A 16,442-nucleotide genomic window follows, 5' to 3' on the forward strand; every position below is an offset into this window, starting at 1 on the left:
TCTTGTAATCAAATCAAGTTATATGTAATTTATGTAATTTAAATAGGAATAACTCCATAGCAGGGTGTAGTGGCATATGCCTGTAATCACAGCCATGGAAAGGAGAATCTCTGAAAGTTCAAGGCTATCATGGTCTCCATGTAAGTTACTACTACCAAAATTTTTCATCTAGAAGATTGAAGGTTAGGGCAACTATAAACTCAGTGAAATACCTGTGATCATTCAATCAAATATCTTCATTTTTCAGTTGAGGAAAAAAAAAAAAGCTTGAAGTCATGGGACAATTCACAGCCAGAACCAGAAGTCAGGTTTCTATTCTAGCCCTGGTGTTCTTTTACTTCCTTTCAGATTTCCCTGAGTCTTCAGCCTGATGACATAGTATGAGATATTTTTGTCTCATGAATATTAGATGTCCCTGTATTTAAATTTTAGAACAAAAATATGTAAGAAAGTTAAAATGTAGTTAGATGTGGTAATGTACCCCTTTAATCCCAGCAACGGGGAGGCATATCTCTGTGAGTTTGAGGTTATTTTGGTCTACACAGGGGGTTCCAGACCAGCCAGGGCTACATAGTGAGGTCCTGTCTCAAAAAATGGTGTACACCTTTAATCCCAGCACTTGGGAGGCAGAGGTAAGCGGATCTATGTGACTTCGAGGCCAACCTGATCTACAGAGAGTTCCAGTACAGCCAGGGCTACACAGAGAAACCCTGTCTAAAAAAAAAAAAAAAAGTATATGCCTTCACAGTCTTGAAAAGCTGACTCTCAACAAAAAATTAGTGTGTTTTAGAATAAAAATATGTAACAAACTAAAATGTGTGTGCCTGTTAGCAAAAATGTTTTAAGAGCTTACTGAAACTAGACAAAAAATCATTGCTGATAGAATATTTTTTTAAAAAAAAGAAACACATACATGAATAAAATTTCTACAAATTTATTATTTTGTTAAGAACTACAGTTTTCTCCTAATTTAGAAAGTATTTGCTGGGTGGTGGTGGTGGTAGTGGTGGCAGCGCTAGCCTTTAATCCTAGCACTTGGGAGGCAGAGGCAGGAGGATTTCTGTGAATTCAAGGCCAGCCTGATCTACAGAGCAAGTTCCAGTCCAAAGCCACAGAGAAACCATGTTGCAAAAAGTAAAAAAAAAAAAAAAAAAAAAAAAAAAAAAAAGAAGAAGAAGAAAGGTATTTATTAATTTCTTTGTGATTCACCATGTAAAAAACAGTGATAATGGAAACCAGAAGAGGGGATGTGGGGTCCCTGGGAATGAAGTTACAGATGGTTGCAAGCTGATGTGTGGGTGTTTGGAATTAAACCAGGGTCCTCTAGAAGAGTAGCCACTGCTCTTACCCACTGACCACCTCTCTTTCCCAAAGATTTATTTTCTCTTATGTAAATGTTTTGCCTGAATAGATATGTACCATGGGTGTGCCTGGTGCCTATGGAGGTCAGAAAAGAACATCAGATCCCATGGAACTGAAGTTATGGATGTTGTAAGCCATCATGTGGGTGCTGAAAACTCAATCAGGGCTCTCCCCAAGAGCAACAAATGCTCTTATCCACTGAGCCATCTCTCTAGCCTTCTTCTAATTTTTAATCTATCTCTAGCTGACAGTTTCTGTTAACCATCTTAAACATTTACCTTCAGTTTCTCTAGGTAAAGAAATTTGTATCTACATACAAAAACTTGAAACCACTAGAGAAGAACCACGCTTGTTGGCATGCAACAATAAATAACATTCCAGAGGCTAAAGCCAGAGGATTCTTAGAGTTCAAGACCTGTCTGAGCTACACAAAGTTTGAGGCCAGCCAGTGATAGAATGAGACTCTTAAAAACAGACAAAGCCACCATAGAAACTACCTATTTAAAGGAGCCTTCAAAGGGTTTAAAGAACCCTTTTATCAGTGATATTGATAATTATTCATACTTTGCATGTCTTATATGAGTATGTATTTTTAAAAAAAAAAGCACGTGCGCACAAGAACAGAAAAAAATCTAAAATTAAAGAAGATAATTTGTTGTATAAGCAAGGCAAAAAAAAAAAAGATAAATGATGAGTGGTGGGTGGTCAGAAGGGGAGAAGTAAAGAACCACAAATTAAATTATTCATGAGTTTATAACTTAAAAGTAATCTTGAAGTTGGGCATGGTGACTTAACTCCTGCAATCCCAGCTTTCAGAAGGCTGAGGTGGGAAGATAACCCATGAGACTGAGCCTAGACTAAGAAAATAATGAGTTATAGGTCATCCTGAGGTACAAAGTAAGACCCTGTCTAAAATATTTTAAACTAAACTTAAAAGGCCAGGTGTGGTAGCACATGCCTGTAGTGCAAGTGTTTTGAAGATGGAATCAGCAGATCGGGAGCTACATACTCAGCTCCATAGGAAGTTCAAGACCAGCCTCAACTACCTGAACCATCTCAAAAAAGCTTAAACTCTTTCTCTCTTTCTCTCTCTCTCTCTCTCTCTCTCTCTCTCTCTCTCTCTCTCTCTCTCTCTCTCTCTCTCTCTCTTCCATCGCAAAAAAAAGTAGCAACCACCTAACCTTTCGGCTGTAATTAAAGTAGTACTCAGTTTTAGACTCTCTGCTTATACACAAGTGAAGACTTTGGAGAAATTTCAGAATTATAAAGATAAAAGGGTTAAAAAAAACAAGTGAAGGAAAATTAGAATGGTTATTGTACCTAAGAAAATACCAGGAATGACTCAACAGCCCACAAGGACATGAAGAAATATCCATTTCAGTGAGCAGCTGGTCTGAATTTCCACAGCAGGTGATTTTGTTTAAATTATTACACCAAGTATTTCAACACAGAAGTGTCTCACCTAGGATACATATCATACAAAATCCTGTGCAGCCTGTTGTTGTTCACCTCTCCCACCTTTACTAGCTCAACTTCTCATCTCCAATAGGTCAAAGGGTAGGTACGGCATCTTTGGAATGTTAAGATGTAGGCTTCTTTTAGGTCTAGCTATGTGAAAGATTTGTTATTACCTTCTGTCTCCTAGAATCTTTCTGAGCTATGGAAAAAGGGATTCATTAGAACCAAACATTCACTGGACTTGGATTCAAGATTCTTAGAGGACCTAGTGACTGTGTTTAAAATGGCCAATTTTCTTCCAAAAAGAAGAAACTGGACTTGTTGAAAATTAAAATTAATAATAAAAAGAAATCATCCATACAATGCTATCACCCAGAAGGCAGAGACAGGAGGATCACAAGTTCCAGGTCAGCATGGACTACAAAGTGAACCCTTGTCTCAGGTAACAGGGGAAGTGGGAAAAGGGAATATAATTAGTTAGATATGGTAAATCTTTTTCTTTCATATTTATCTCTCACTTTTTGTCTTAAAGAGTTCTTGGATCATGAAGTCTGTGAAGAAATAGAATATACTCACTCATCTTACTTGTATTTTGACTACCCTGCCCTACACTTACCTAGCTGAATACTAAATATCTAAAATAGTGTTAGTATTTTATTTTATAGCCACTTTTTCAAGTTATTCTTCAGTTCATTCTGTAATACTGCTGCCTATTAAGGCTGTATCTCTTGACCATCTTTCCTTTATCTCACAGAAATATCTATTCTTCCTATTCCTTCAGATATCTTTTAATCATCTCATTCTTTAATGATCAAAATTTTCGTAACTTCTTTAATTCAGCTGACTCTTCTATTTAAAACCACATATCACTCTTAAGTCTCTGTAATGTCCTCATCTTTTGAACACATCCTTTTTTATACCATTATTTCATTTTAAATTAAAAGTAGGTTTTCTAGGAGGCCAAGGTCCCATATCGATTAAGCTGGCCTCTAATTCACCACTTAGTGAAGGCTGGCCATGAACCCCTGACCCTCCTGCCTCCACTCTATATTTAATTTACCAAATGATAAGATCCCTATCTCCCTTATTCCAACCTTCCTGAACCCACTTTATATAAGACCATATTAGATGAAAACATAGACCCATCAGAAGTTCTCAGGATTTCACCCACTTTTCTGTCTGCATCAAATCTGTTTGGAAAACAACACAATGAAGCAACATCAAATGAGGTAAAAGAACAATGAAAGAAACTGTTGGTGATATGTGGGTATACCAGAAGATGGGTCTTTATGTATGTTTATGTTTTGACAAATTACATATGCATATATAAACACATAATGTAAATACATTCAACTCTAATTAGCAAAACTCCCACAAACATAAAAATCAAATCTTCTAAATCTCATCTAAAGCACAGGTATTATATGGCTACTTCCTGGAAAGAGATGCATTATTTATGTGACAAAGTCAGTTATAAGTTACAAGAAACCATCAGTAAACTACAATAAGCAGCCCAGATTCTGCTTCTATATAATGTAATATAAATGCAAAGCTTACTCATCACCTCAGGACAATGGCCATGTTGCATGACTTCTACACAATACCCAGCATGCACTCGACACTAGGAAATAGTAAATTTACAACTTAAGGAGGAAAACGGAGGCTTGCTTCACAGTGGTTTAATATGAACAGAGTTGAATATGACATTGTCTGACAGAAGAATGAACATTTTGCTGAATAAAAGCCCCAAGTCAGGATATATACACAGCAGAAGTGGGGCCTCAGAGTCTCAGCACTTGTGCACAATGAAAGAAGAAATATTAAAAAAAAAATATCTGTAACAGAGGATACAAATCAAAAGGCAGCAAGGACACAGACACTGGTGAGGTGGGAAAGGGGCTTCTCAGCCCCCAGCATGGGCTCAGCAGCTAGAGAGCTAATCTATCTCAAGGATCTTCAACACTGAGATGGGCTCCAAGACCCATGTCAAAATCTAAGCCTGATCTCTCTGACCAGAATCACACCAGAATCAGCAATCCTTTTCCCCAAGGACCTACATAGAAAACACAAATCCTTCCATGATAGGGAGTCTAAACAGAATCCCAACTTTCACCCGGCACCAGAGTTACTTGCTCTCATCCCACCATTTGGACAGACAGCAGGTCCCAGCAAAGAAACCACCACTTTCCCAAAAGTAGCCTAGGAGAGTTGCCATTCTCAAGAAGCTGTTTTAGCCTCTAAGATTTGGGAACTCTACATCTAGCTGCCAGCCCTATTTAATGTCTGGGGACAACACTGGAGTTCCATGGGAAACAAGTGCAGGCAGTTCAATAACCCTGTGACCAAGCTGGGGAAGGTAGCAGACAACTCTTGCCTCTGAGACCCAGTCAACAGCTCAAAGTGCTTAGGAGAAATCAGAAACTGTGATGTGTGTACTTCTGCCCTTGGGACAGCACTAAATGAGATGGGAAAAGGAAGAATGGAAGGAGGAAAGTGATGTTGTTGTTGTTCTTCCTTACCACATAGAGGAACCTAGAACATGACCCTCCCCTCCACCATTCAGGAAGTCACCTGGCAGTGGTAAGTTGCTTTTATTCCTTCAAACCCACAAAGCTAACCCATAAAGTCACATGGTTTGAGGAGGGAGAACTGCTGGCCCAAACTGACTCATTAGCTAGTGAGCAAAAATATAGACAGCCAGAGTAGGGAGCCATAAAGGGATAGGGGCTAGGCAATAAGAGTAGCCTACTACCCTATGGCTTTCTTGACTTTGCAGTAATCTTGATGATGGGCCCATAAAACCCATACACCCTGATCCACATATCACACTGCTTAAACTCTAGGAGGATTACTGCCATGAAAAGCAACAAGGGAGAGAAAAACCAACCCCCCCAAAAAAAAAACTGCTGAGAAAACTGGGAACAGGACTAGAAAAAAACAAGTTTTGGGTCTTTACCACCTTCCCCCCAAAAAAGGAAAAATTGTCATGCAGGTAGGAAAAGCAGAGATTCTCCCTATTCAGTGTTCCTGGTAAAGCCTAAGTATAAGAAAAAGCCCCTAGACTTGCAGCATCAGTAATATATCCCAGTGCCTCACTAGCACAAACCCCCCTCCCCCCCCCAAGGCTAGCCTTCTGGCATGAGTAAAATGCCCAAAAAATTGCCTTCCAGTCCAATCCCTCCCCTACCCCAACCCCAAGCAAAGAGCATCTGCCTGTGGTTTCCCACCTCTCTTCAGAGAAGAGATACTAGCAGAGTGCCCACATGGTATAGTCTGGTACCAAGGGGCACAATGCAAGACAGACTATCAGGCCAGGGGATGGGCAGCCAACTTCAGATCAAAAAGAGAGAGGCTTAGTGTAAAAACCAATGTCATTTCAGCAGGTAAAGTAGAGGGCAAGTGGTGAGAGGGACTCCTACTGGCGCACCTTCCCAGGGACGTAGTTCCTATCAATTGCCTCCTCCTGCAGGAACATGTGTAGACAGCGTTCATTCTGAGCCAGTGGGTGCCCAGCAATTCTATAAAGAGACCAAAATGGTTATTAGTAGTTTCGGGGATCAGAGAGAATTGGCAGGGAAATGGGAATATGAAGAAGAGAAAGGACATAGGCAGCCCTTAGGGTTGAGCCTCTAGAGGACAGCAGTGAGGTATGACTTAAACTGTAATATTGTAGAAGGGAAATTGAACAGAAGGACAGGGTAGGAAAATTCTAATCAAAAGGGTTAACATGCATTACACTCTCAGGCCTTAACATACAGGACCAGAAATTATTCACAGGAATGGAGATTTTACTATCCATTTGCCCACTATATCATATTACCTATTACAAAAAAGACAAAGTAGGAAAAAATATAGAAAGATCATGATGGGGCTGCTCTTGATTGGGGGTTGTCCCACACCTAAGGCAGGAAGATGGTGGTGGCAAAAAGTCCCCAGAGTCAATCAACTCTAGGCTCTAGCTTGTTATGAAAAGTGAGAAGTACATCCTGGGATATAAACAGACTCTCAAAATGATCAGACAGGGCAAAGTGAGGCTAGTTATCCTCGCCAACAACTGCCCGGCTTTGAGGAAATCTGAAACAGAATACTATGCCATGTTGGCTAAAACCGGCGTCCATCACTACAGTGGCAATAACATTGAATTGGGCACAGCATGTGGAAAGTACTACAGAGTATGCACACTGGCTATCATTGACCCAGGTGACTCTGATATTATTAGAAGCATGCCAGAACAGACTGGTGAGAAGTAGTAAACCAGAAAAGCCTTCCTTTAATAAAATCACCAGAGCTCTTTAAAAAAAAAAAAAGAAAGAAACAAAGATCATGATTAGAGGTAGAGTGCTTGCCTAACATAAACAAGGCCCTGGAATCAATCCCCAGCAAAAAGGGAAAGAGGACAGTATGGAACAAAGGAGTAAGGGAGAGGAGGAGAGAAATGGGCAGTGGAGGAAAGGGAGAAAGATTTCATGATGACAAACACAGTAAGCAGAGCAGCCAGGAAATTGGCTTACTTGTTAATAAACTGTTCGAGGCCCTGCCTCCTTTCTTCAATAAAAGATTCCTCAAAGATCCCTTCATCTCCTCGGAAAGGGAGCTGCCGCTTCAGGGCTTTTCCAGGCAATGGTGGTACTACAATCTGCAGTCAAATAGCAGCCCAGTTGGAGAGGGCAAGAAAAAAAAAAGCAAGTGAGAAAGTAAAGGATGTGCTCTCTGTCTCTTTCTCTCTGCCTCCCTCCCCCTCTCTCTCCTTCCTCCACCCATAGCTGCAAGGTGGCCTCAAACTGTCTACATTGCCAAGGATGACCTTGAACTTCTGGTACTCCTGCCTTCACCTGCCAGGTAAACTGTGTATCTCATTTAGGCCTGGGATCCACTATGCCCAGGTCCAACTAAAACCTTAGAAAAGTAAGGTTGGCTCATATGGATCCAACTTGATTTCTATAGGACAGATTTACCATCTCAAAAGGAAGGCAATAAACTTCAAGCACTCTTAATTTTCTTTAACAACCCAGCACCATCCAAGCATTTAGCTAAGCTTTTGACAGTTTTGCACTTATAGGAGTTACTTTACAAACAACTAAACAAAGTAATAGTTAAAAATATTGTTCATGGGGCTGAGAAGATGGCTGATCAGAGAAGAACATTGGCTACATAAGCATGAGGACCTGAATATGAACTTCAGGACCCAAACAAAAAAGTCCAGCTGGGGATGGAGGGTAGGGACAGATGGATTGCCAGAGATTTCTGGCCTAGCTCCAAATTCAGTGAGAATCCCTGTATAACATGTGTGAGGCAGATAGAGCAGACATATAACCAGCTCCTCTGGCCAGCATGCACCCTTACACCATATAACACACATACTCACACACTTTTAAAAATAAAAGTCAGCCAAGCAGTGATGGTACATGCCTTTAATCATAGTACTTGGGAGGCATACGCAGGTGAATCTTTGAGTCTGAGGCTAGCCTGGTCTACAGAGCTAGTTCCAGAACAGTCATGGCTACAATGAAACTGTCTTTTTTAAAAAAAAATCACAAAACCCAAAAACCAGCAAACAAAGCAACAAGAGCCCTGTCCTAAACCTCTTTCAAGTCTTAATATCCCCCAGGACCAATATATTGGGATTGAGCCTATAAAAATGTGTTCACCATTCCTATCTACTTCAAGATTTTATGGGCTATGATCTTACACCCTTAAGCTTATGTGGATCACCTTCTCCAATGGTACTAATTAAAGGATGAGATGTACCTTACTATCTCGCTCCAGTTCATTTTTCAACCACTCAAAGTCACTGTAGCGTCGCCGTACACAGGATTCTTTCAGCTTGAAGATAGGTAAGTTTGTCTACAGGGAAGAAAGAATGAATGAAGAGAAGCCAGATGTTGTGGCATATACTTTGAACACTCAGGAAGCTGAGGCAGGAGGATCAGCTGTTAGAAGCTAACCTAGACCACATAGGGAATTCCAGATCAGCCTGGGCTACATGGTGAGACCCTATCTCAAAAATAACAAGCAACCAAACTGAAAACAGGCAATAAGTTCTGTTCAACCAACCTGTGGGGACTACCTGGAAAAGTCTCAATGAATAAACAGCTCCTGTGGGACTGAGGATATATTTCAGTGGTAAGGCGCTCACCTATTCTGTCTGAGTACCAGGGCTTGACTCACAGCATCCAAAAAAATAAAAATTATTCCTATGGATCATATACCGAAAACTCTTCCAAAACACCACCAAGTATATATTAACCCTTACCATACCCAATCATATCACAATTGGGGATCAGAAGTCCCTTGCTAGGCTGAAAGGTAGTTCAGTAATAGAGCACTTGCCTAGCATGCTCAAGGCTCTTGGTTCCACCCCACACACACATAAAAGCCTTTGTTATTTAAAATTTATGTTACAGAGAAGACTCACAGTCATGTTCTAATGTACAATGTATTGGTAAATCATGTGTTATTTGAGCTCATATGAGTTTCCCACTCCCATTTCAGACCCACACGTTTGTTTCAAATTGTCCTCCAAGAACCCCTGTCTGGGGATGTGCTTTCCTTTCTATCTCTGTGCTACAGAGGGAGGAGAGCAACAAAATGCTCCAACAGTAAAAAGTCCTGAAAACAACTTGAAGGTAAGCCATTTCCTACAGATGTTCATCCTGTGATATAAAAATGCCTGCAGTAGAAAAGCTGAAGCTCAGTCAAGGGAAGCACAGCCATGGAGAGAAAGCTCAATCAGGAGTTGGGGATGCCTGATGATACCTTTCTGACGCTATTTGTTCTTTTACTTAGAAGCCTCACCAGAGAGGACACTCTACTGTCTGGGACTGTGCTTCCCCAGTCAATTTCTGCTGGATATGTTGAGTACCTGACTTGACAATATTTTGCTATCTGTCTATCTCTTGCTATTTATTCTTTTACTCTGATTTGCCATATAATTAAACTTAAGTCATTTGAAATCAAAAGTACGGCTATTTCAGACTATTCTCTAGACCTCCAAGACATGCTTCCCTCTGCCTTTCTATTCCAATCTTTTCTGTGAGTCCTAGCTCAATTCTCACTTCAGAAAAGTTTTCCTAGTAATACCAGCTGGATTTATTGTGGTCTACCTCCTCCCTGATCCCTTCTGGGACATTAACTTTCCTTGAGATCCTGTCGCTAGCGTAGGATGACTTCAAACTCCCTGTCACTGAGGATAACCTTTTATCTTCCTGCCTCCTTATGAAATTACAGGGGTGTACCACCACACCCAGTTCATGCAGTTCTGAGTATCAAACCATGGCTTTATACATGCTAGACAAGTACTTACCAACTGAAATATACCCACATTCCTATTTCTAAGGGGTTTTGTTATGCAACAGATGACCTTGAACTTCTGATCCTTCCACCTCTACAATTTATATATAAAGTGTTACCCAGGTTTTCTTGATGATATTTTATGCATCCTGTATGTTGTCTACATGACTAAATGATGATCTTAAGATCAACCACCTGACTGTTCATAGTGGTATATCCCTTTAATCCCAGCACATGAGAAGCAGAGTCAGGCAGATCTCTGAGTTTGAGGCCAGGCCACTACATAAAGAGTTCTAGACTAGCCAGGATGACATAATGAGACACTGTCTCAAACAAACAAAAAAGTCATGACAACTTTTGCTTCTCCTAAAATGTAAGGTATCAATACTCAATTACTCAATAGAAACTAGAATGGAGCTAGTTACCCCTTATCTAAAAAATGCAGAATGAACAACCTTTATATAAGTTATCTTTTTGTAACTTATTTATTTCTTCATCTTAATCATTTAGAAGACTCCTCAGGTTCTAGTGGTAAGAGGAGCTTATAACACATAAAAGGCCCAAATCTTCAGGCCTGTCTACAAGTTCTAAATGAAAATGATCAAATGCATATGGTAATCTAGACCATATTTCTTGCCAGCCTATTCGGAACAATGGGTGGGTAATAAAAGGAACCATCTCTTTCTTCTCAACACAACTACCTCTTTGTAAGAAAGGAGTATCTTGGAGTTTGGTAGAACTTCACATGGTCCTTGCTACATCTATTTTTACAGTTCCGAAGTTTTGAAATAATCTCCTCAACCAAATAACTGACCAACTGACATTAGCTCCAACTCTACCCAAAATCTTCAAGGTCCAAGAAATATCAATACATTTAAATGGACATTTTGACATCTAAACAATTCTTTAAAAGGATAAACAAAATAGGAGAGGGAAAATCAGCTTTCTGTAGAGTGTGGCCCAGGTCTGTCCACAATGCTCCAATGGTTGGCCCCATACCCAGAAGTATATGGGCAACACAAATTGGACTAGATACTTCTGTTTTGTTTTTAAAGGCAACTCAAAGTTGGTGAAGGAAAGAATTAAGGGGAGAATAAGAGTAAATATGGTAAAAATGCACTGTATGAAATTCTCAAGTAAGCAAACACGGTGGCAAAGTCCTATAACACCAGCACTTGAGAATTGGAAATAGAAGGGCCAGTAGTTCCATCATGCTCAGCTATACAATGAGTTTTAGGCCAGCCTAGGCTGCATGAAACTCAGAAAACAACAACAAAATAAAACAGTAAATAAGGAACTGGAGGCTGCTGAGATTATTGGGCAAGTAAAGGTGCCTGCATCCAAATCTGACAGCCTGAGTTCCATTTCTAGGACACATATGGTAGGAGAGAACCAAGACTTGCAAGTTGTCCCCTGACATGTCCTACAACGTTTCCCCTGAACACAAAATAAATAGAAATGTAGTTTCAAAAATTTTAAAGGGGCCAGGCAGTGGTGGCACACACCTTTAATCCCAGAACATGGGGAAACAGAGGCAGGTGGATCTTTGTGAGTTTGAGGACAGCTTGGTCTACAGAGTGAGTTCCAGGACAGGCTCCAAAATGTACAGAGAGAGACCCTGTCTCAGAAAACTAAAAAACAAAAAAAATTAAAGGGGTTAGAAAATGTTTAAGAGAACTTGTTCATATGAAAGTCCCATGTTCAAGTCCTAGCACCCATGTGGTCGCTCATCACCACGATCCATAAGTCATTCCAGGAGGCATATGGTACACAGACATAAATAAATACTCTTTTAAAGTTTTTAATTTTAAAAATGTCATTTTGTCTGCCTGAGGGGTGTTGGTGGTATGTGCCTTTAATCCCAGCACTCAGGAGACAGAGGCAGGTGGATCTCTGTGACTTTGAGGCCAGCCTGGTCTACAGAGCCAGTTTCAAGACAGCATCCAAAGCAATACAGAGTAACCCTGTCTCAAAAAAAAAAAAGAAAGAAAACCAAACTGGATGGTAAAAATATTGTTCTTCCATCTCAGCATCTAGAAATCTAAGAAGGCTAGTCCCTGGGCTCCCAACTAAAAATCATATGAGGAAGCCAGAATCGTATAATATTGAGGGCTTTGAGGTTCTGCTCAGCACAAAATAAAGTAAAAGGAGAGGGGGAAAAACACAAAATTAAAGTCCACATTAACACATCCATACGAGCCAACCCCAGTGGTGAAAGCCTTTAATCCCAGCACTTGGGAGGCAGAGGCAGATGGATTTCTTGAGTTTAAGGGCATCCTGGTCTACAAAGTGAGTTCCAGGATAGCCAGGGCAACACAGAGAAAGTTTGTCTTGGGGAGAGGAGAAAAAAAAGAAACATCCATATCAATATAGCACCTCTCCAGACTCCTCAGGCATGCAGTGTCCATCCTGAATAAAATTAAAGAGATAGCTTTGTCAATTTTTATTATATGGAGCTGAAGGTGTAGATCAATGGGAGAGTATGCTCAGCATGCATAAGGCCTGAATTAAATCCCCAGCACAAGGGAAATTAAATACAAATTATTTTACATATTTTTCCAAAAACTAGACTTCAATAAAACAGGAAAAGCCTCAAATCAACTCTAACCCACAGAATGAAGAACCACCATCAACTCTATCAACATTATATAACTAGAACTGTGGAAGGGATTGATGAAAAAGCTCAGTTTACATTTTGCAGACTAAGTTTTACAACTATGCCTTAAGCAAGCAGTGGAAAGAACATGGACTTTGGAGTTACAGACTTGGTTTCAAATCCCAGCCCTATCTCATATTATTATATGCACTTGGAAAAACTACTTAAACTACAGGCTTTTCTGACTTCTACTTTTTAAAAATATATACAAAATCTAAAACCTATCCAAGTGTATTGAATCACACCTTTATTCCCAGCACTTGGGAGGCAGAGGCAAGCAGATCTCTGTGAGTTTGAGGCCAGCCTGGTCTACAGAGTTAGTTCCAGGGCAGCTAGGGCTGTTACACAGAGAAGCCCTGTCTTGAAAAACCACAAAACAAAAAACAAGTGTTCCTCATGCTGCTATCACTTTTCCCCCTTTAGTTTGGAGAGTACCATTTCTCTCTAAGATTGTCAAGCACAGGTAGAATACACATTCTTACTCAATTCTTCTAAAAAATGAAAGCACCATATGTCTCTTGGATCTTCAATGCTATTCAAGAGGGATGCTATTCACATCCCGGATGTCTAAACTGAGAAGAAAATACAAAGAAAACTAAAAAGAAAAAAAAAAAGGTTCTTAATTTTTTTTAACCTGTTCCACTTCAACAGGAAAAAAAAAAAAAACCCTTGTGAACCATGTACTCTATCTGCACATTCCATCCCTGCACTATGGACTAAGTAAGCACTGTGGACTAAGAGAATAAAGTCCCCTGGGGTGCAAACTGAAGAAACCATTCCTAGAGCAGTTCTGAAATGTCATGTATTAAAGTAACTACAGACTAGGGACAGAAAAGGCAAATGGCCTTTTACAAAAAAAGAAAAAATAGTAAGAGCCAATAAAAACTGAAGTAAACATTCTGGATACTTCAAATCTAAAGGATCAGCAGAGGATGGGAGCAGCAACTGACAATCCACCAATCCCAGTGCAGGGCCAGGTTTCACGTAAGACTCAGCATTGTGGTACCTAAGAAACTTAAGCATAAAACATTTCTCTCTTTCAGATGTAAATTTTAAACAAGTCAGCAAAGCATTCTGTCTCAAGATTGCCTTTCTATTTCTGCTCTCTCTCACAAGCCCGCTGTCTCTTTTCCCGTAGTCTTTCCTAGAACTAAAAGGTTTAACTCCATCATCCCAGAGAGATCTCGTTAGAAAGAAGCCCAGCCTTCCCGCCCTCCCCCGCCCACCCCCCCCCCGCCTTTGGACTGACTTCCATAACCTAGTTTAGTTATGGGACCCAGAGATACATCTCCTTGGCTTTCCATCCCCCAGCCTTCTTCCACCCTCCCATTTCGTCCTTCTGTCAATCATGATTCCAATCTACTTAAATTCCTCACTAATCTTTGTCCATCTTCCACACCCTGTCCAGCCATGCTTCACTTCTGCCTCGTGAGTACTTGTTTTCCTTCGCCCCTGCCCGAAGTCCCCTCTGGAGTTTTCTGTACCCTCAGGCCACAACTGAGTCTGCAGTCTTCCCTTCAAACCTTTCAAGCCCTAATCCTCATGTGACCCCTTCCAAGCTTCCCTGCCGTTAGTCGTCCCCATGCCCCCTCCCCTCCCGCGTCGTCCGCCCTCAGCTGTCTCCCTCACCCCGTGACTCACCCGCATGCGAACTTCATAGGTGGTGAAGCGCGCGCGGCCCACGCCCACCGTCTGAGGATTAAAGATGTCTATCTCCAGGAAGTTACTTGGTGGCCCATAAGCATCGGTCAGGTCCTGAGGCTTCGAATTAAGGCGCCGAGTGTCAGCCACTGCCGTGTCCGACATCTTTCCGAAGAAGAGACCGGTACCGGCGAAGGGGGTGGGGGACAGAGGCCTGAGGCAAGAGCGCGCACGGCCCCTCCCGCTTGCAAAATAACCAGCCAACCCACAGAAGACAGTGGCGACGCGCACGCGCACACGCATGCGTGCACGTACACACCACCCGAGGAGTCTCGGCCCGTCGCCCTGAATAATCGCAATGCTGACTAGGGCTTATACTTTATGGTGAAAGCGTCATTCAGACTTCCGGGTGGTACTGGTAGCTGCCCCGGAACCTGCATCTGCAATACTCCCTATCCAATACTTTGAGAAGCAGCACACTCAGGCTCCACCAATCTGGGTTCCTCAACCCCAGAAATTGTCTGGTCCCGTGCCTCAATCAGCAGTGGGCACTGCCCCGCGAGGTCCTAAATAAGTGCGGATTCCATGAAAATAGGAGAATGGTTTTTGGAAAGTGGGGTTCCGACAACTGTACCAAAACATGTAGAATGCAGCCCCACTGATAGTGCCACTGATAGTTTCAGTTCAACCTACACACAATTGAGCGTTCGGTAAGCAACACATGATGGTGCCAGGGAAGCAGCAAACTCGAACTGGGTAAACAATAATGATTTCATATTCTTGCTTTTCAGGAATAATGGGTGTATCTTCATTCTCCACATGTTGTTACATAACAACTAATTCCAGGTGTACTCATTTCTTTTATTTCAGGGCGTTTATTTCGTAATGTTTGTCTATATTCTGAAGAACCCCATCCATACTTGGCTATGCTCTGAGCTTCCTTACAGCCTATGATGAAGATATGTGTCTACATGAGAACATCTATAGAAAACATAAATACATATGTGTAAAATGTATTTGCACACATGTACATGCTGAGACAGAGTCTTACATTTATCCCAGCTGGCCAAGCACTTCGTATGTAGGCCAGGCTAGCCTCAAACTTGTAACAATGCTCCTGTCAATGTCTCTTGATTTCTGGTGTTACTGGTCTGTGTCACCATGTCCAGCTAGGAATATTAGTTATGTTTTTTTTCCAGTTTTGAGACATTGCCTCACGTATTCCAGGCTGGTTTCAACTTTCTTTGTAGCTTGAACTTTTGACCCTCCTGCCTGTGTCTCCCAAATGTTGGGATTATAGGCATGCTCCACTATACCCAGTTTTTCGAAGTGCTGGGGATCAAATCCAAGGTCTATCAAATAAGCTATAACCCCAGTCCTTAAATATACATTTTAAAAGACTGATTTATCCATGTCCCATATTTTTAATTATTTATTTTATTATTTTAATTTTGAAATAAGTCTTTTTATGTATCTGCATATTTTGCATATATATTCATGAACCATGTATTTGCAGTGCCCAAGGAGCTATAAGAGAATGTAAGATCCCCTAGACCTGAAGTTACGGATGGTTGTGAACCACCATATGGGTGCTGGTAATCAAAGCTGGGTCCTCTGCAGGAGTAGCCAGTGCTCTTAACCACTCTGAGCCATCTCTCCAGGTCTACATGTCCCAATTAAGGGGTAGACCAGTGGTAATTTTAGGTCATCTTTCCTTCTCCCTTCACCCAATCTCCCCTCCTAAAAAAAAATTCTTGTATCACTAATGATTGAATTCTTTCAACAAACCACATGGGCTTACAATTTTGAGGATTAAGTTATTAATTCAATATAACTGAGATCTATTAACTACTTAAGTGCCAAGCACTATGCTAAATTTCCTTTTTAGTTTTGGTTTTGTTTTGGTCTTTTTGAAACAAAAAACAAACAAACAAAAAGCAGGGCTTCTCTATGTAATGTTGGCTGTCCTGGAAATCGCTCTGTAGACCAGACCTGTCCTCAAACTCACAGAGATGTGCCTACCTCTGCCTCCCAA

General features: G+C 41.0%; 1 protein-coding gene across 2 annotated transcripts in view; it reads right to left on the reverse strand.

Moving 5' to 3' along the window:
• Snx12 (sorting nexin 12) overlaps window positions 1-14,717 on the reverse strand; it is a 58,737-nt gene extending 44,020 nt beyond the window's left edge. Inside the window, exons 1-5 of one of the 2 annotated variants that reach the window (XM_051179485.1) lie at window positions 14,408-14,716; window positions 8,569-8,664; window positions 7,332-7,456; window positions 6,248-6,338; window positions 4,485-4,873 (exon numbers count right to left, since the gene is read on the reverse strand). In XM_051179485.1, coding sequence (XP_051035442.1) covers window positions 4,850-4,873; window positions 6,248-6,338; window positions 7,332-7,456; window positions 8,569-8,664; window positions 14,408-14,710 — 639 coding nt within the window. In that variant the 5' untranslated portion in view covers window positions 14,711-14,716 and the 3' untranslated portion in view covers window positions 4,485-4,849. Of the gene's footprint in view, window positions 1-4,484; window positions 4,874-6,247; window positions 6,339-7,331; window positions 7,457-8,568; window positions 8,665-14,407 lie in introns of those variants that run through there. The other variant, XM_051179486.1, reaches the window with a different exon arrangement.
• Window positions 14,718-16,442: the final 1,725 nt, after the last annotated feature.

The sequence above is a fragment of the Phodopus roborovskii genome, unplaced genomic scaffold, assembly GCF_943737965.1.
Source record: "Phodopus roborovskii unplaced genomic scaffold, PHOROB, whole genome shotgun sequence".
In the NCBI taxonomy this organism is placed as follows: Eukaryota; Metazoa; Chordata; class Mammalia; order Rodentia; family Cricetidae; genus Phodopus; species Phodopus roborovskii.